Source organism: Schistocerca serialis, chromosome 5, assembly GCF_023864345.2.
Source record: "Schistocerca serialis cubense isolate TAMUIC-IGC-003099 chromosome 5, iqSchSeri2.2, whole genome shotgun sequence".
NCBI lineage: Eukaryota > Metazoa > Arthropoda > Insecta > Orthoptera > Acrididae > Schistocerca > Schistocerca serialis.
In genome coordinates, this window is record NC_064642.1 from 160,900,121 (window position 1) to 160,921,021 (window position 20,901).

At 42.8% G+C, this 20,901-nt stretch overlaps 1 protein-coding gene across 1 annotated transcript in view; it reads right to left on the reverse strand.

The window, feature by feature from the left end:
- Nucleotides 1-20,901, reverse strand: part of LOC126481816 (papilin-like) — a 156,120-nt gene that overhangs the window by 81,985 nt on the left and 53,234 nt on the right. The window contains exon 4 of the mRNA XM_050105773.1: nucleotides 2,799-2,974. Within this exon, the coding sequence (XP_049961730.1) occupies nucleotides 2,799-2,974 (176 nt within the window). The remainder of the gene's footprint in view (nucleotides 1-2,798; nucleotides 2,975-20,901) is intronic.

The following is a 20,901-nucleotide window of genomic DNA, read 5'->3' on the forward strand; positions in this document are numbered from 1 at the left end:
CTTAGATCTCTGTCGTAGCGTTGTACAAGCATTCAAATACTTCGTCGTAGAAGGCAGCTACGTGCGATTTCCGCCAATGCTTTACGCTGGTCTGCAGCTCGTTGTGGTACGGTGCGAAAGGGGCGTAGCAGGTCCTTGGTGGCGCACGTATCCACATCGTAATTGTTTTAACGCAGACGTTAGCCAACTCGAGTGGGAGACACACGAGTAAACGCCCTGTAATACTTATGTCTCCCCACGCAATTATCACACTTTCGATGTTCTAATGGTTCAAATGGCTCTGACCGCTATGCGACTTAACTTCTGAGGTCATCAGTCGCCTCGAACTTACAACTAATTAAACCTAACTAACCTAAGGACATCTCACACATCCACGCCCGAGGCGATGTTCTAAGAAAAGCCTTGAAGGTTCAACGATCCGTGTCGGACGAGGAAGTGCTGCTGGCAGTTATGGACTTCTTCACGCAGCAGGATACAGTGTTTTCCCAAAATATTATCTTCGAACTATCCAACGTACGTATAAATATTACCCTCTCTTTCCCTCTTATCAACTTACCGTAACTACTCTAGCTATTGTGGTAAAAGGAAAACAGTTAAATTGTGTTTGAAGAAATAAGTTATGCTATACTGAGTTGTCACTGAACTTTAGCCTTCTGTTTAGGACAAAAATGAGATTATACAGGCTTTCCGACGAACAGTCATTGTAGTCTATATTTGCAATAGATACATAAATCCTGTTATAAGGCCGTCAATTTTGTGATAATACAGTTCATTCCATTTCAGACACCAACAGACTTGTAATATTGTAACAATCATGACCATCTTCTGGTACTATAATAGGAAAGATGAAAATGTATGATGCAAACATAAAATATGTAAAATGTTTGCCAATTTGTTAGTATTTAATTACAAATTCTTATATTTAGTACGAAAAAGTTTTGCTCAGCAAATACAACCTATTTATATGCCTTGTATACCTTTAGGTATGAACTAAATGTATTTAGAATTTATTTTACATTAATTCGTCAAGGTGGGCTATAAGTTTATTTTCTCATAGTTAGATTCAGTGCCCCTTCATTCGTTAATGGTCTTATGTATTACAGAGAAAGGGCGAGGGAATGAGGATGTACAGAGGGGTCCAAAAAAATGTATCCACTGTTTACAAGACCATAACTTGCAAACTAATTGACGGAGTTGCCTCATTTTTGGTGAGAGTTTAGTTAAAGTCCAACTTAACGATATCACTGTAGGTTTTCGAAATGGTCACCATTAACATCCACACACAAACGATGCTGCCGAACTGCAGTACGAACTACTGACTGCACCGTGTTCAGTTGGATATTTGCACATAAATGTACGATGGATTCTCGAAGTTCATTCAATGTGCGTGGCATTTGTCGATAAACGACGTCCTTTAGAGTTCCCCACAGGTAAAAGTCCAGAGGAGTTAGGTCTGGGGACTGTGGTGGATACTCCACAGCACCTCTACGGCCTATCCATCTTCCTGGTAGATTTTCGTCGAGATACGCCTTAACACGATTTTGGTAGGTTGTTGGGGCACCATCTCGTTGAAAATAAACTCTTCCGTCTCCGTACGAGTCTCGGCTGGCAGGCGAAATGGATGTCTGAAGCTTCTTAAGGTACACCTTATCGGTAACTGTGCCGTCAAAGCAGAATGGCCCAACCAAGCCCCGGTAAGACAACCCACACCACACATTTACTCCTGGCAAATTCACGGCTTTGTCTACATGAACGTTCGGATTTTCGGAGGCCAGGTAGATGCAATTCTGGCGATTTACTGTACCATTGAGTTTGAACTGTGCCTCATCAGACCACACTATCATCTCTGCAAATTCTTCATCGTTGCGCACCATGTTAGTAAACCACCCGCCGTATTCCATTCTACGATCAGGGTCGTCCTCGTTCATTGCGTGTAGCAATCGTGAGGTGTAGCACTTCCCTTTTGCTGTCTTCAAAATTCGCCCAACGCTTGAGCGACTCACTCCAGTTTCACGGGCACACTGTGTCACAGACTTCTGTGGTGACCGAGTGAATTGATGTAACACGGGACGGGAGTTAGCTGGACTTGTTACTGTTACACGTCGTCCAGATCGTTGTTTATGTACATCTTTAACACAGCCTTCGGCTTCAAATCTGTCTCGAATGCGACGAATCGTTAAACGTGTAGGTGGCTCTGTTTGATACTCATTTCGCCATTGCCGTTGAACCTCATTAATGCTTTCGTACTTAAAATACCACTTCAAAACTGACTTCCTTTCATCGAATGTAAGCCTTGCGCCAGACATGTTTACTCGAGTAACTAGGTGCAACTAAGAACAAAACACTGACTATCTGGCGACGGTCATCTGACGAAACAAAACAACGCAATACAACGCTTGTGTGGCGATTGCGCGGAACTACAAACTATTATACTACCAAAGACGAGACAACTCCGTCAATCAGTTTGCCAGTTATGAACTTTTAAACAGTGAATACATTTTTTGGACTCCTCTGTAGACCATCTTCCCCAGAAAAAATGATACATTAGTCGTATCAAGGTTACATGGTATGGCACCCAAGCATTGTTAACGTGGCTGATATGAGCAGGAGGGGGAAATCAGTAGTGTGACAGAGATTACAAGACGACATATAATGACAGATGTTTCGTGTAATTGTTGCACAGCGACGAAAAGCTTATCACAAAATAATAAAAAGTGCATGACTGCATTCGGCTAGTGACAAGAACCACAAAAAAAAAAAAAAAAAAGGGCGGAGGAGGCACAGTGTTTGTGGCTCACCCTATGGCGACGTGATGCCAGCGGCTGTCCTGGATCTTGAGGCCGGGCAGCGCCACCAGCTGGGTGCTGCCGTTGGTGGCGGCGTGCACCAGCCGCATGCCCTCGCCGTCCCCGGACACCTCCAGCGACAGGTAGGCGTCCTGCTGCCGGCGCGACCGAAGGCTCAGCACCGTGCCCTGCGACCGACCCTGCCAGGAGCAAAGGGACCACACTTCTAATCTATTTGTGAGTAGTACAACAATACATTAGATTCTGGACCTGCAGGCGCAAAAACTCAATTTCCTTCATTAATATTTCGACCTTTTACCCTCCGGCCATCCTCCGAATGAGCTTCCGTTCATTTACCAATTTATTCACTCTTCATATCTACAGCCTACAATCAGCAAAGCTAAAATAGGCCATGTAATTTTTTAAGTTTTCGTGTATAATCAAAAGAGTATAGAATAATTATTTATATGTAGCACTAGCAGAAACTGCAAAGAAAAAATCCCAATACAACAACGTTCTACGAAATTACTATAGCATTACAACAAAGACATACAAAAAGCAAATTACAATGAAATGAACACCCTTAGCTGCTTACAGGCGTTGACATACGTCAGCAGGGACAGATGAAAATGTGTGCCCCGACCGGGACTCGAACCCCGGATCTCCTGCTTACATGGCAGACGCTCTATCCATCTCTTTTTCCCTTTTTTTCTTTTTTTATTCTTTGTTGATCTCACTTCGTTCTATTCTGTTCGTTGTATATGTTCGGGGCGGACGTCTCATGACACCCGTTCAGGTTGTTCGTTGATCCGTTCACTCAGTTTTTTTATTACAGAGGGTAGATAACCCCCTGACCGAACACGCTGAGCTACCGTGCCGGCGTCCATCTGAGCCACCGAGGACACAGAGAATAGTCCGACTGCAGGGATTTATCTCTGGCACGCCTCCAGCGAAACTCACATTCTCAACGTATTGTCCCGCACTACATGTCCGAAAGAACAGATACCACCTTAGTATATATAAAAAGCAAATTACAATTTCAACCATTATAAAACTACAGTTAAACCCTTAATTAATTAACCAATTGTCAGTAGTATTTTTGGTACTACAGTTACTTTTGTTAATTTGTTTCCACTACTGTATCCGCCCTCGAATGAACCCAGTGAACACCCATTGTGTGCTATATTCTCTGGACGCAGGGTATCGTGGCAGTACCGTTTCCACTGTGGCAGACTGATTTCAGGATTCACTATATCTTCTTAGAATCCACATTTCCGTAATCACTTGCCCCAACACAGTGGACAATCCTGAAAAACACTTCATTCAGTCATTGCCAACGTCTGTTGCCTTCTGTCCAGCGTTCGGGATGTTCCCTTGCCGGGACGGCGACTTGCTGAAATGTGGTTTAATATCTCGTGAAGTCCTCCTTGGCCTTTTGGACACTGCGGTGATAGTGTTATCTTCAGGCGGCAGGCCCACTTTCTCCTCCGTGATGCCCTTGGGGTCCAGCATCCTCAGGGCCTGTCGACCATAATCCGCTGTGTCTTAGTGGACCACAAAGTCCCACAGTCTGTACTCCGGAGGTTTCATATTACCGCAGTTGCTACAGTCATTTGTCATTTCTTGAAGAGCTATTTTACGATTAAAAAGTTACATTGGTGCGGTATTGAACTGTCTTTGAGCGAAGCCAAAACAATACTCCTTAGATACCAAACAGTGGATGTTCGTGAATTTTCGTAGCCAAGCGAAGAGTGCAAATTGTCAAATGGAGCTTCATATTGATCACCGTGAACCTTACTCCTTAAAAAAATAATTTAGATCCTTCAAACTAATAACGCCAATTAATTATATTATTTCATCCATCCTGAATAAAAATTGAAATTAAAAGAAAAACGAAGAAAACAGTCCAATATTTTATGAAATAAATTCTCTATAAGTAAGAGAAGCAACAGGTTAGAGAAACATTTAACGCATCTTTGAATGAGACTCATAATCATCTACAGTATGAAAAGCTGACTGAGAATCTAACATTCAGTACTGGGCTACGTAGCCCACCAGAGAAATATCCTCTAGTACTCCTTAATGTTCTAAGATTAAGTTAAAAAATAAAAAGAATCAAAGATCGTCCGAATAGGACTTCAAGGTCCAACGGTATCGACCGGCCGCCGTGTTGTCCTCAGCCCGCAGGCGTCACCGGATGGGGATACACATTGGTATGTGGTCAGCACACCGCTCTTCCAACCGCTGTCAGTTTTCATGACTCGTGTCACTGCTTCTCAGTCAAGAAGCTCATTCATTGGCCTTAAGAGGGCTGCGTGCACCCCTCTTGCCCACAGCACTCAGAAGACCAGGACGGTGACGCATTCAAGTGCTAACTATGCCCGACGGTGTTTAGCTTCGGTGATATGACGTGAACCAGTGTTACCACTGCGGCAAGGTAGCTGTCATTCTAAGTTAAAGACTGAATTTTAATTTCCCAATCGGCTCTACATTTTCTGATGATGATTTCGAGTCACATTGTATTTCTTCCTTTTAGACAAATTATTTCACGAAATATCTTTTAATTTGCAGCATGTGGGAAGCCTGTCGTCAAAAATACGTCGCATCCTGGACAGAGAACTACAGTGAACATTCACCCCCAATTGAAGACCGGAGCAATTTGGCGTTCCGTCAATGATAAGTGGGGACCACAAGATTCCTTTCGACTATGACTGTTTATACACCGTGCTGGAAGACGCGTATGTCCCATAACGAGGGGCCTACATGGCTATTATAGACCAATATACACTCCTGGAAATTGAAATAAGAACACCGTGAATTCATTGTCCCAGGAAGGGGAAACTTTATTGACACATTCCTGGGGTCAGATACATCACATGATCACACTGACAGAACCACAGGCACATAGACACAGGCAACAGAGCATGCACAATGTCGGCACTAGTACAGTGTATATCCACCTTTCGCAGCAATGCAGGCTGCTATTCTCCCATGGAGACGATCGTAGAGATGCTGGATGTAGTCCTGTGGAACGGCTTGCCATGCCATTTCCACCTGGCGCCTCAGTTGGACCAGCGTTCGTGCTGGACGTGCAGACCGCGTGAGACGACGCTTCATCCAGTCCCAAACATGCTCAATGGGGGACAGATCCGGAGATCTTGCTGGCCAGGGTAGTTGACTTACACCTTCTAGAGCACGTTGGGCGGCACGGGATACATGCGGACGTGCATTGTCCTGTTGGAACAGCAAGTTCCCTTGCCGGCCTAGGAATGGTAGAACGATGGGTTCGATGACGGTTTGGATGTACCGTGCACTATTCAGTGTCCCCTCGACGATCACCAGTGGTGTACGGCCAGTGTAGGAGATCGCTCCCCACACCATGATGCCGGGTGTTGGCCCTGTGTGCCTCGGTCGTATGCAGTCCTGATTGTGGCGCTCACCTGCACGGCGCCAAACACGCATACGACCATCATTGGCACCAAAGGCAGAAGCGACTCTCATCGCTGAAGACGACACGTCTCCATTCGTCCCTCCATTCACGCCTGTCGCGACACCACTGGAGGCGGGCTGCACGATGTTGGGGCGTGAGCGGAAGACGGCCTAACGGTGTGCGGGACCGTAGCCCAGCTTCATGGAGACGGTTGCGAATGGTCCTCGCCGATACCCCAGGAGCAACAGTGTCCCTAATTTGCTGGGAAGTGGCGGTGCGGTCCCCTACGGCACTGCGTAGGATCCTACGGTCTTGGCGTGCATCCGTGCGTCGCTGCGGTAAGGTCCCAGGTCGACGGGCACGTGCACCTTCCGCCGACCACTGGCGACAACATCGATGTACTGTGGAGACCTCACGCCCCACGTGTTGAGCAATTCGGCGGTACGTCCACCCGGCTTCCCGCATGCCCACTATACGCCCTCGCTCAAAGTCCGTCAACTGCACATACGGTTCACGTCCACGCTGTCGCGGCATGCTACCAGTGTTAAAGACTGCGATGGAGCTCCGTATGCCACGGCAAACTGGCTGACACTGACGGCGGCGGTGCACAAATGCTGCGCAGCTAGCGCCATTCGACGGCCAACACCGCGGTTCCTGGTGTGTCCGCTGTGCCGTGCGTGTGATCATTGCTTGTACAGCCCTCTCGCAGTGTCCGGAGCAAGTATGGTGGGTCTGACACGTCGGTGTCAATGTGTTCTTTTTTCCATTTCCAGGAGTGTATTAGCTGTGGCAAAGCACTGACATTGGTCACACTAAGACGTACGACGATGTCGAAATTCTAGCTTACACTTCATCATTCTATAACTCAGCTCTGAAAGGTGGACATTCATTTGGCGAAGGATATAATTAATAGGGATTTCGGTTGCTCATAAGACACCACATGGAATCCGACGCTTTTTCTTTGCTCAAATAGCAAAGACACTACTGTAGTGCACCTCCGATTGTTCCTTCAATATTTCAACATGGATAGAGGGTTTACCCATAGATCACTTCATATAGATACCTTTGCCGCCGAAGAACATCTGAGGCCCAATTGTATTCTGTGGCCGCACGCATAGAAATATGGTCTCGTGTCTAAATTAGCTAACACAAGTGCGGCAGCTGCATTCTGACAGGTCACTCGCAAGATGATCGAAAGGTATACCCCTGAATTGTAAGTTGAAGGATTCTCTGTGGCTGCACTCCCGAAATTCATTGGGTCAACTAATATTCCACAAGAATATAACGATGCAACTCACATAGTACAACTCGTCATATAGATACCTTTGCCGCCGAAGAACATCTGAGGCCCAATTGTATTCTGTGGCCGCACGCATAGAAATATAGTCTCGTGTCTAAAATAGCTAACACAAGTGCGGCAGCTGCATTCTGACAGGTCACTCGCAAGATGATCGAAAGGTACACGGCTGAATTGTAAGTTGAAGGATTTTCTGTGGCTGCACTCCCGAAATTCAATGGATCAACTAATATTCCACAAGAATATAACGATGCAACTCACGTAGTACAACTCGTCAGGTCGATCTTAAATGGATACATACAGTTTCTATTTAGGCTGTTTCTTACTTTAAGGACCGTAATGGAGTATTTGACTGTAAGAAACCAACAGTTGGATATGAATATTTCTGCTAATACGCGGTGTTGAATGGGCAGTGAATTTGAAACATGTATCCGTTAACCGCTTGTGTTTCAAAGCAAACAAATGCCTGCCTCATGGATGTTGGTGGCGCTTAACTGAAAAACACCACACATTCGTCTGTGATATGGCCACAGTGAAGCAGACCAAGATTCATTATGAGTAGTTGTGGAAAATGTAGCATTGCTCGTCACAGAGACTTGCAGACGTTCATTTGATACGTGGTGGAACTGGATGTAAAGTCCGGAAAGCCAAACAAATGTACCACAGTAAAAAATTTAGCGAAAGAATGAAACTTATCTTCGTCTCGTTTTCCGAGCTTCCGACACACCGGCCTAAATTTCCCTTGCGGCCACGGCCGCGGTCAGAATACATGTACTTGTACAGATGTGAGGCGCCAGAGGCATATTAAGTGACGTTCTGCTTCTAAAATTAAAAAATGGAGCGTTTTTAAGTAGACCAGTATTAACTGTTATCAGGACTACACGCTTTGAGACACGAGCTATATATATATATATATATATATATATATATATATATATATATATATATATATATACGCCTTCTGAGTAGCAACTCGATTAAGCCATCAATAACACGTAGCTACAAAGTTCGTAAAATTGAATAAAAGAATACAGAATGCATATTTACAAGCAGAGAAAGCTCAAACCGTCACAGCTGTGTCCACTACGTTTTTTATACAACAATTATATTAAAAAGTAGTTAAAACTGTATTGTGTTACAGTTCACGCCATTCCTGTGCCCAATACTCTTACGAACATGACAATCACTTTGTAAAGACGAATATCTTTGGTAAATGAAAGGGAACTGGCTGATTTAGGAAGGTGTATCCCATAATCAGCAATATCTTCAGGAAGTCCAACAGTACACAGTCAATTTTGTTTCACACAAACAAGATGTGGTTGAAATCCGTTTCCTACTTAGGATCTCACTCACATGCCGGCGAAAGGTAAACGTTGATTCGATGTAGATGTTGAGGAAAAGAGGAGTAATTGAAGCGAAGTCCTATCCTAGCAGAAATCGTGGATCGGTCCAAATGTGTCCTGTTGAATCACGGCTGTGAAGGAATCCGAAGATGGAGTAGCTACCTACCGTTTGCTGGCAAACATACCCCATCTCTTGCTATTGTCGTTTTGCGTATCTATTGAACTCACGTGAGTAGTCTGTGTAAGGTAATTTCAGGTCCAGGACAGTGCCTAAAGATGTCGCTTCCTTGCCTACTGCATCAACTTCCTCATTATACCTGCGTGGGAAGGCACCCACAGCAAACGGATTGTCCGCCACATGCGTATGCTGCGAATGTATTCCGAAACCACATCCAAGATACAGCGGTTAGTCGTTTTGTTCCATCACCTATGTTGAATATTTTGAAGGACACTTTGAGAATCAGCCACAATCAATATTTTGGGGAAGGAACGGGAAGAGATAAAGAGCTTCCAGAAGTGCCACTGTCTCCGCCGTAAATATAGAAGCCCTCGTGGGCAGTTTGAAGGTTTATCGGATCAGAATCTGAGGGCAGAGAAATGCACATCCAGTATACTCCTCCTGCGGAATTTTGGATCCATCGGTATATACACAGAGGAAACAAGGCCACTGAGTTGTAACGAGATGACTGAAGCCGATATTGACATTAAAACTTTCCAACAATTTATATTCCAATAGTAGACTGGAATATGACAGCTCACTGAATGAATACCGTAGTCAGAAAGAGACACGCGATGAACATCGATCGTATAGAAGGTATGAGAGGTGACCAAGTGTGAAAGCTGGTACAAACGGCCGGAGCCTTACTCTTTCTGTAGGAGACAGTCCATAGCCTGTAAATGCAGTCTATAAGGGGTCATGCCGTGAATGTAGAATTTATCACATAACACTTGGCGTCTAATGCTCAAGGGCATGTCCCGTGATCGATTAATCCCCCGGTACATGGTGCGCTTCCCACCATACGCGGGTGAGTGGTCGAATTACATTTAAGTTTCCTTCGTACTTGGTAACAAAGCATCGCATATAAGAGTCAGAAATCACCCCAGAAACTGAGCGTGAGATTTTATGTGGAAAGTGTACTTTCCACACGAAGTGGCCATCAATACCAGTGCCGACGTGTAAAAGGGGACGATTACTGATTTCTCAGCCTTAATCTCCCGCCCGTTATAAAATAGCCACTCGTCAGCGTATGCATTGGTTGTAATGCCGATTGGCCCGAGAATACGAGACGGCAGTGGGATACACAGAGTTATCGCCTGCATAGTGCAGATTTTTTTTTTTGGGAGGGGGGGGGGGGGGCATGTGCGCACTAGACCATGTGTATACAGCGTGTACAGGAGGTGGCTTAAATTTGCACCCTGAGGCAGGAGACAAGGAGAGTCAAATAATATTTCCTTTGTAACGGACGTAGGTGATTTTTTGGGCGACCAGAGTACTGATGCCATAAATCATCCGTTAAGCAATACCGAACCATGCCAGTTTGTCCAAGAGAATGGGTATATGAACGCTCTCTTAACGTACAGAAAGACAGCGCTCACTGTTTGTTTTATTTAGATGGCCGACGTAATATTCACAGCATAGCAAGCAAGTACAGATTGCCTGCAGCCCCTTTGCCTTTTCTGAAGCCGTACTGGCTCCGAGACATCAAATTACGACTTCCAAGCCACCATATCAATCTCCCTCTAACCATTCGTTCCAGCGATTTGGTAACGCACGACGACAAAGCAATCAGTCGATAATTGGAGTCCACATTTGGATCTTTACCATTTTTTTCAGGATTGGTATTATTACTTGCGTCTCCCATGTTGCTAAGACCTCCTTGTGCATCCAATAGCGATTAAATATGTAGAAAAGCAAGTCTTTCGCTTCTGTGGGCAGATTCCCAAGCATAGAATAATGAATAAAATCAATACGAGAACAACTGTCACTCAGTGATGAGATAGCTTCGTTGAGTTCTTCTTTGAGGAAAGGACGAAGGAGAACATGGTGCCGGTCTTCTTCAACAGGAGACGGATGATTCAAGAATGAGGCCGTGGGAGGAGCAAATTCCTCTAGCCAGGCAGTGGTATCAGGAGGGGGAGAAGACAGTTGGCTGGTGTGCAATCCTTTGTTTTATGCCAGATGCTAGGCATATTGGTTTCAATAATGAGGGAAGGACAAAAATTTATCCAAATGTATTTTTTTTTTTTTTGAGGAAACTCTTAGCTCTCGCATTTCCTTTTCGAACAGCCAAGAAGTTATCCAAATGGGATTTTGACGACAGGTTTTCAAAGCACGTCTGCGCTCGGCGACTTCTCGAGAGCATTCGGTGGACTCTTTTTTTTCTTGGGAATGCTAACATCTACTGCAGTATTAACAGTGTTGATTAAAAGTTGATATGCATCTTCATCCGTTAAGCCACGTCTCACGGTTTCTTGCGCCCACCGACCTGGCCCTTTAAATAAGTCCCAGTTTGCTTCACTGTCTTTCCAAGTTCTAACAGCGAAACATATTTGCGTAGTGTCAACGTTGATATTGATGTTGAACTCTATTGGGAGACGATAGGGTCACACTGAATCTGTTTTAACCCGCCAGTTAGATAAACTGGAGAAACGAGAAATGCAAAGCCTTAAGTCAACCTCCGAGAGTCTACGGAAAGTAGAAGATACCATAGTTGGCGTGCCGTCATTGAGTACATCTAGGTTGTTATCTTCGATAACAGTCGTCAGTGTACCGCCGTTCCTGACTGCCGTATCTCTACACTTTGCTACATGGTGGGGATTCAAGCCTCCAGCTAGAATAAAGGGAAGCTGAAGCTGGTTTAATAAGTGTCCGGAATCATCTTCTACGATATTGTCATGGGGAGCGTTATACAAGGAGACACCTGTAAAGGTTTTGTGGGCAACTTGTGTCTCAGAACTAGAGATGATTTTCTTAATGGGATTTCCGCGATCATTCTTTAAATAAAAATATGGCATTTCAGTCTTTGATCGCTATTTTTTATTTTCATGACCGGTTTTTTTAATCTGTATCTCGATACAGGGCTAAACTTGCCACTGCTCCGAAGCCAACGATGCGCCCTGTAGCTGTCTGAAAGATTTAGAGTTCCGACCACAGGACTGGGAAAAGTACGCCTCTATTAGTCACCACACTGAAACATTTTGGCAAATTAAAACTCTGTATTGGTCCGAGGCTCGAACTCGGGAACTTTGCCTTTCGCGGACAAGTGCTGTGCCTACTAACCTACCCAAGCACGACTCACAAGCCGACATCACAGCTCTGTTTCTGCCAGTACCTCATCTTCTGCCTTCCAAGCTTCACGCAAGCTCCCCTGCGAAACATCCATTATTGCTTTTAAAGAGACCTCGCTACGCCCACGGATTCAGTTAAACGTCACCTCCTGCTAGCTAATGGCCCGACGCCCAAATGTGATGCCTCTTCTTTCCGAGCACATGCACAGTCGCTAAACCGGAACACTCGTCGAAAACATCAGAAGAATTGGCAAAAACTCGATGGCCCAGAAAAGCACTTTTGAACGGTTTCGGTGTTTTCCTTTACGTCACAACAAGTATATTAACATATACTCCTGCCTTGATGCAGCAAACACTCTTAGAACGTTCCATCCACCCCACGGTATCCACGACTGAGTTTGTGATACTTGTACGGAGTGACACATGTACGAAGGTGGGGTATGCTGACATTACTACGGATCACAGGACACTTCAGTTTGTGGGACTCAGAAGAGGGTGTTCCAGAAGTAGGATACACCGGGTTGACCGTCGCTACTTGCAACGTGCTACTGAGAAGGGTCTTAAGAACCCTGTCCGCAAACCAGTTCATTGGCAGAGGACTGTGATGCGTGGCTTTCTTCCAGAGTCCAGCACTGCAGTTGACTGGGAAGTGGTGTTCCGCGTTCTCAGTGTTGTGGAGTTTTTTTTTTAGTTATTTCATTATTTCATTCCGACTCTCATGGGGGTGGCGGCCCCATTTTCGAACAGACTGATGGCTTCGTTCAGGCCAACGTTACGTCTTTATTCCGCGGTGACACCGTTTATTTATTAAGTATTAGGATTTGGATTCTTATGTTATCATCAATATACTTTATCTCTTTGGATGTACCAGAGAAGAAATTATAAAGCCTACATGCGTCTTAAGTACCGAGGAAAAACCTCCCTAAAACAAACCTTGGTAATGGTTCACATAAGTTAGTTCCTCTTTTTTTTGACTGTGTTCGTTAAGATATGTAAAATACTGTTTTCTTTGAGATATACTTGTATACTATTTTCCTGAGGGTAGACCGATGGTAAGCCTTTAGCAACAATGCTTAGAGCGTATGGATATTTATAATGTGGAAGGTTTAGTTGAAATGGTACTTGCTTCAGGAGTTGGGTAATTTAATTAAATATTATTCGAGAGGCTGCACATTGGTGTAATTATAAAGGTCTCTCCTAATGGTGCTTGGATTCAGTCTTGATGCTATTTTTAAAATCCTCCTTTCACAGCTGAAAATTTTTGACAAGTGTTGTGAGGCTGCCATCCCTATTGGCGCTACATATTTTAATAACGGTTTTATAAAAATACAATATATATATATATACGAGAGTAGGCGAAGATGCTCCATGGAATTTACATTTTATTAATTTTAGAAAGTTTAGTCTATTCCCTGCTCTCATGATTAATTCATTACCTACTTGCGTATATGTCAGCGCCCCGTCAAAGGTGATCCCTAGGTATTTGACGGATTTCTCCCTGTAATATCGATGTAAAATCCAGATTGTAATTTGTCAACGCTCTATGATGAAATATTATGAGTTGGCTTTTCTGAGCATTCGGACGTATTTTCAATTTGGCAAGCCACGGTTCCAGTAGAGTGATACATTGTCTTGCTGATCTATGTAGGCTTTCAGATGTGGATGCGTGGCACCAGGAAGCAGTATCATCTGCATAAAGACCTAAGTCTTGATTCCACTTGATTGTCAGAGGAATGTCTGATGGATATAATGTAGAAAGAAAAAAATGGTTCAAATGGCTCCGAGCACTATGGGACTTAACATCTGTAGTCATCAGTCGCCTAGAACTTAGAACTACTTAAATCTAACTAACCTAAGAACATCACACACATCCATGCCCGAGGCAGGATTCGAACCTGCGACCGTAGCGGTCAAGCGGTTCCAGACTGGAGCGCCTAGAACCGCACGACCACACTGGCTGGCAATGTAGAAAGAATAGGCGATTATACTGCTTCTTGAGTTACACCATAGACTCGATAAAACAATGTTGATTTGATGTCATTTATGAATACTGATGTCGGTTTGTTACCAATTGAACTTGCTATTAGTTTTACCAATTTAACCAGAAGCCAAGTTTTATTAATTTATAATAAAGTACCGAATGCTATATTGCTTCAATCGCACATTCAATATCCAACATTAGGAATAAGGCACCATCTCCAATATTTAACCTTTGTCTCACGCTGCTTCCTAACAAAATACTGAACCTCTGCTGAAAGTGCTTTTCTAAAGCCTGCAAGCCTGCTTGTATAGGTGGAATGAATTGTTTGTGATCCATGAACGTTTCTATACTGTTACGTAATATCGCATCAAAAGTCTTGTGGATCACAGATGTAGTGCACTGAGGCTACCAGAGGGAAGCCTTTATTGATTTGCAGCGAGCTTTAGTATATAGTGGACTATACAGCCAAAGAAGAAGTAACTTGCGGATTTGTGTAAATATTATAAAGAATAAATGCAAAGAAAGACTATCTACTGAGAAAAACACGGTTTCAGACGAAAGTACCCACACTTTTTTCCGTATAAAAAAGAAAATAAGGTGCGAAAACATTCTGTAAGTTGAAAAGAAATGTGGAAAAGAAACAGATGCTATAATATAATGAATTTACGTTGAAGAAGTAGGGCTTCAGTCAAAGCTATGACTTACTGTTGGTAACATCATTAACACGACACAGAAAGGCTAAAAAGAAACTGCATCGTATCATCAGAAAATACGCTGGGCCTATGCAACATCCCACCGATTCTGACGCTATAGTCTTTAAAGAAAATATATTACGATGTGTCAGGTGAGAAAATTTGTATCTGAAGATGACAGCAGCAACGGGAGAATGTTGATGCCGGCTATCGAAAAGGCAAAATCATGTTTATCAGCAATTAATCTTTCTTTGTGGGTGCAACGATCATAGCCTCGAAAGAGTGGTCAGATGATTGTACTTCACACTGATCTTCCAAGTTCTTGTGAGTAAACAAACTCTGTTCCAGCAGTCTGTGTTTTCCTACATAACAAAAACTGAGAAACACATAAAACATGTTTAGTATTACGGCCTTGTTCGTGCCTATGAGGAAAACAAGGAATAACACTCTTTTATAAGCATGCGTTCAGTTGTAGCATATATACCTAAGGAGTTATTACACAATATTTTGCTGTCTGTTCAGGAGAGCACACCTGAAAGCCTAAAGCATCAGAACTTAACCGACTATTTCTGAACCAATGGCTCGATAACGAACATATGCCAAAAGATATGTAGAATTTAAATGAAAGGCACTATCGCACTACAGTCTTTGAAGGAGGGAACCGAAAGATAAATACATTAATTTCAAAACTTCATTCAACTCTTCATTCATTAGAAAAAGTTTTCGAGAAGACAGGCACCAGTTTGACCCATTAATTTTATATTCGATGGGAAAATAAGAAAGACGTTAGCAATTACGACCACCGAGACTATTGAAAGGCTTTAAAAAGGCTCCAAATTGACTGCAACTTAAAATAATTTAGGCTTAAGTGATCCACACCCAGAAACTACAGAGAAGATGAAAACGTAACGAACATTATAAATTATGTAAATATCGAAAAGTAGTTCACTTCACGTCATACTCATTGCCGATTTTGTAAAAAAGTTTTTGGGGTAGAAGTGAGACTACCGCCTCGTGGTTTCCCTTGGAAACGGCACAAAGTCGGCTAAATGTCTCTCGCAATTTCTGAAATATTTTCTAATGAAAACCGATAAGACTATCTCAAAGGCCGTGTCGCTTCTACAGAATTATTACGGCATGCTAAGTGAAAGACCATATGAATTGAAATCTGTAAATTAAAATCTGTACGGATTGTCATCAAACACAAAATCCTCAGAGCGGAAACTCAGGAAAATGTTATGCAGCTATGTCCTTCCATTCTCCACTGTCTGAAGATGTGTCGTAGGCTACAGTACTCAGTGCTACGCTGCTAGACTTATTTGTCTGCCTGTACCTGCAGAAAGCCGCTTACCGCCACAAGAGCTCCAGGTTCCGTAGAAATGTCATTCCGTAGAAAATTCACTCCCCCCACGAATTACGTTCTACAGCCATGAGACTTTTACCAAAGACTTTAACTTTGAGATATCGACCCTGTTATCTTCTTTAATGCCACATCTCTGTCACTGTATTCGGTCATGTTGTATGTAAACATAGAATAAGATGTCCAATTTAAGTGATACATTATAATTAAAAAAAAATTATCCCCTCTTTCTTTCCTGCCTAAAATTGGATACACACACACACACACACACACACACACACACACACACACACACGCACATGGTTTGGTGTTTTATGTTGCGTACTGTTATTATATAGGTGTTACTTAACACTTGGTTATAGGAAATACGCACAATAAAAGTATTGGAGAGCCTTGGCCCCATAATTCCGATTGACTGATAAGTATTACAGCAATTCGTTTTTTTTTCCTAACCTCGACTAAGGCATATTATTTGTAATGAAATTCAGGTAACTGTCAATCGGTATTACAGAAAAAATGAGGTTATGATAACAGATTCTATAATATGTCCTCGTGTTGGAATAACAAAATCTTTTACGTATTTTAGACTTGGAGACAGAATTTTAACACTTGGCAGATAACCATAAAACAGTTTAGATTTAATTTAGTGCGTGCATTGAGACTGTAATCAAGCATTGGCCTAATCAGCTACATTATGCCAGTAATTGAGGCTGCCTATTTCCTTTGGGCGGAACTTCTCAGAGGAACTTGGTGTTCAGCATGTCATTTTTTAAGCCACATGTATTTAGGAATGCTAATAACATTGATCCACTTAATTTCAAAATCCAGAGTGATGTTTTAGGCACCAGTTTAACACGCGCGTGTGTGTGTGTGTGTGTGTGTGAGTGTGTGTTTGTGTGTATGTGTGTGTGTGTGTGTGTACGTGTGTGTGTGTGTGTGTGTGTGTGTGTTGTGTGTGTGTGTGTCTGTGTGTGCAAAATAACATTGTTTCCCTTAAGATAAACACTGCTATTTTTTGTGCTGCTTCCATAGCGAATGAAATTGCTACGAACGGCGTTTACATATACAACTGGAGTGACCATAAACAAATTTGTAGCCAGGAATGAAAAGATACTTAACAATAAATTTTTGGCGCTGTTTTACGCAGATTAGGTGGACGACAAGTATTTTTGAAGCATGTGTGTTTCGATGACATATATTTGACGTGTGGAAGTACTGCGAACATTATGTTTTTATAAATAATTCAGAACTACTGACGGCCTTGGGAGAGCCAGTCCTGACACAACTCTACCACTTGGTGAGCAAGATGTATGAGACTGGCGAAATACTCTCAGATTTCAAGTAGAATATAATAATTCCAATCCCGAAGAGAGCAGGTGTTGACAGATGTGAAAATTACCGACCTGTCAGTTTAATAAGTCACAGGTGCAAAATACTAACGCGAATTCTTTACAGACGAAGGGAAAAACTGGTAGAAGCCAACCTCGGGGAAGATAAGTTTGGATTCCGTAGAAATGTTGGAACACGTGAGGCAATACTGACCTTACAACTTATCTTAGAAGAAAGATTAGGGAAAAGCAAACCTACGTTTCTAGAATTTGTAGACTTAGAGAAAGCTTTTGACAATGTTGACTGGAAAACTCTCTTTCAAATTCTGAAGGTGGCAGGGGTAAAATACAGGGAGCGAAAGGCTATTTACAATTTGTGCAGAAACCAGATGGCAGTTATAAGAGTCGAGGGGATGAAAGGGAAGCAGTGGTTGGGAAGGGAGTGAGTCAGGGTTGTAGCCTCTCCCCGATGTTATTCAATCTGTATATTGAGCAAGCAGTAAAGAAAACAAAAGAAAAATTCGGAGTAGGTATTAAAATCCATGGAGAAGAAATAAAAACTTTTAGTTTCACCGATGACATTGTAATTCCGTCAGAGACAGCAAAGGGCTTAGAAGAGCAGTTGAATGGAATGGACAGTGTGTATGGGGTCCGTAGGCCCTTACTATAAATTTGGACTCGGCACAGGTCGATAGGGCGGACAATCGATCGTGACGTGTTGCGAGAGCGAGTGTGGAGTTGCTGTGCCATGTTGCGGATAGAAGTGTGTGGAGGTCTTTGTTGAAATACTAGGCTTTAACGGAGAAGGGAGTCGCCATCGCCGTGGTTAGACCCCTTTGTACTAGAATAGTACCGGGAAGGTGAAGAAGTATTATTACGAAAGTGATCAGTGACATTTCTAGGGCCGATATTTGGTTTCGCGTCTGCCGCGCCGGCATCACCTTGGATTGCAGTGTTGGATTGCAGTGTTGGATGCAGTGATGGATTAGCGTGTGACGATAATGGAAAATGAAGAAGCCTGTGCTGAGATTAGCCATAATTAGATATGTACGACGAAGGCAGTGGCTGTCTCCTTTTTTTGTGTTTTTGAGACGAATATAGGTTCGTAATTAGCGAAACTGTGTTGGTGTTTTTCTTGTTACCAGACATTTCATTATTACAGTATTGAACAAGACGAACTGGAAAGTAACAACTTCCGTAGCAGTCAATTCAGATTACCAGCCCCATTAGGTACACGGTCATATTAATAATAAATATTGGGCTGCTATTCGATCAGATCAGGTCGGGATACATAAACAGAGGTGTTACACCTTGGCTTACCGATGAAAGGACAAGTGCAATCTTCGGACGAATAGTAAGAACAATAGGTAATTTTATCTTGCTTAACGCGAGAAAATATTTTCCAATTTCAGATGAAGACAGAGTATAAACTTTAAAAACGCGACAAGAAACAGTGCATTTTGAACTATACGAAGTAATATCATCTTACGATTGTGAATAAACTGTTTTTCCGCCATATTAGATGAGAGTAGTAGTGTCGATGAACTGTGTTATAATGTGCAAACGCGTAAATCCGCACGAAAAACGGTGAAAAGTTAACACTAAAGGAAGACACGTGTGAACATTACCACAACAAAACGAGCCAAGAATTCGTCACAGAAGCTTTTAAAGAAGTGTTTAGTAGTAATGTTATGATCGAAATTGCTTTTTGAATAATGAAAATCGAGCAACTTCAAGTGGACCCATAAACTGTTATGCAGGCGACAATTTATGTGGCGATGCAATAGTTGAATGACGTCATGCAGACCCGTGGAGCAGCTGCGCCAAAGAGCTTCGATCCGCGAGGTGATTTCACACGTCATCCCAACTACCTGTGCAAGGAGTAGGTCAGACACAGACTCACTACACTGGACAGCGACCAGCACGACTTAGAGACACCGAGCGCCAACCCGGCATCTAGCGGCCGAACTACAAATTACGCCCGCCTGCAGCGCCACAGTGCAGCCGACTGAGAACTACGACGACTCGCCACAGATTTTCAGCGCGACTTCATGCGGCTCCGGCGGCAGTACAGCGCCACGCCCACTTCAAACGTCAAAACATCGCGACTCGTGGTAACGTCAGTTGGTGAGTGAAGACAACTGGTTAGCATAACATTAAATTGCAGTATACTGTCTTCACGATAAATAAACAGTTTTAAACTGTGTTTTACCTTAGGACAAGTGCCCAATTACAGTAATTTCCGAAAAGTTTGCGAAACATACTCTGAAATATAGCATACTTATTTATGCATACTGCGCTGTCTAAATGGTGATTATACAGATATGCTCATTGTTTTTGAAGATTTTACATTTATAGATTAAATGAATGGTGTGATTAGTATTATTTAAAACATTTTACATAAGTTGTGTATGTGAAAATTGATATTTGAAATTATTACGTTTTGAGAGTCGTTATGTTCAGTACTCATACGTATTGTATCAATTTTGGGATTAAGTGAAGATACTACAGTTACTGTTTGATTAGTTTAGCGGTAATTAGGAGTGTTTTGGGTTACTAGAGGCTATTTTATATTACTTGCCTGTGCATTAAAAATAAACCAAACATGTCTACTGAAGATAAGCAGGTTTGTGAGGCAGTAGTTGAAAGGAAAGGGGTAGGACAGGAAGACAGAGATGATTCAGGAATCAGTGATTATGGATTGTCATTAGAAAGCCCATTAGCACATTCAACTAGTTACCCCGAGACACCAGGACAAACGACGAGAGATAAGCCAGTTTCAGAGGGTGCGGATATACGGTCGATGTTAGCAGACTTGCTAATGGAAACCAAGGCAACGATAAAGGAAGGTTTACAAGAAGCTAGAGAAAGGGAAGAAATATTTCGCAAATCATTAGAGAAAGGTTTACAAGAAACTAGAGAATCATTAAAGGAAGATTTACAAGAAACCAAAGAAAGCTTAGAAAAATCATTTAAGGAAACTCTAGCACAAGAGATCATAACATCGCAAATGAAGACAGAATATAATCTTAAGAAGGAAATGCAGGAGTTACAAGAACAACTGAAGACGGACATCAACGAGAGAGAGAGAGTAAGCTACAGAAGAGCATAGACCAAGTCCAGGGAGACGTGCAGAAGATGGAAGGAAAGTTAACAAAAAAGATAGAAGATGATATTGAAGAAACTAAAGCTGAATTGGGAGAAAGAATCACTGAAGTGGAAACAAATTGCAATCATCGAATCGCCGAGGTGACTCAGATGCAGAAACAATGCAATGATGTGGTTAAGGGGATAGGAGATAGGCAAAACCAACTGGCTGTCAATCTGAGAAATGCTATAGCTGTGCAACGAGAAAAGGATAACGAGAGGGTAGCAATGGAGGTCAGGCAATTACAA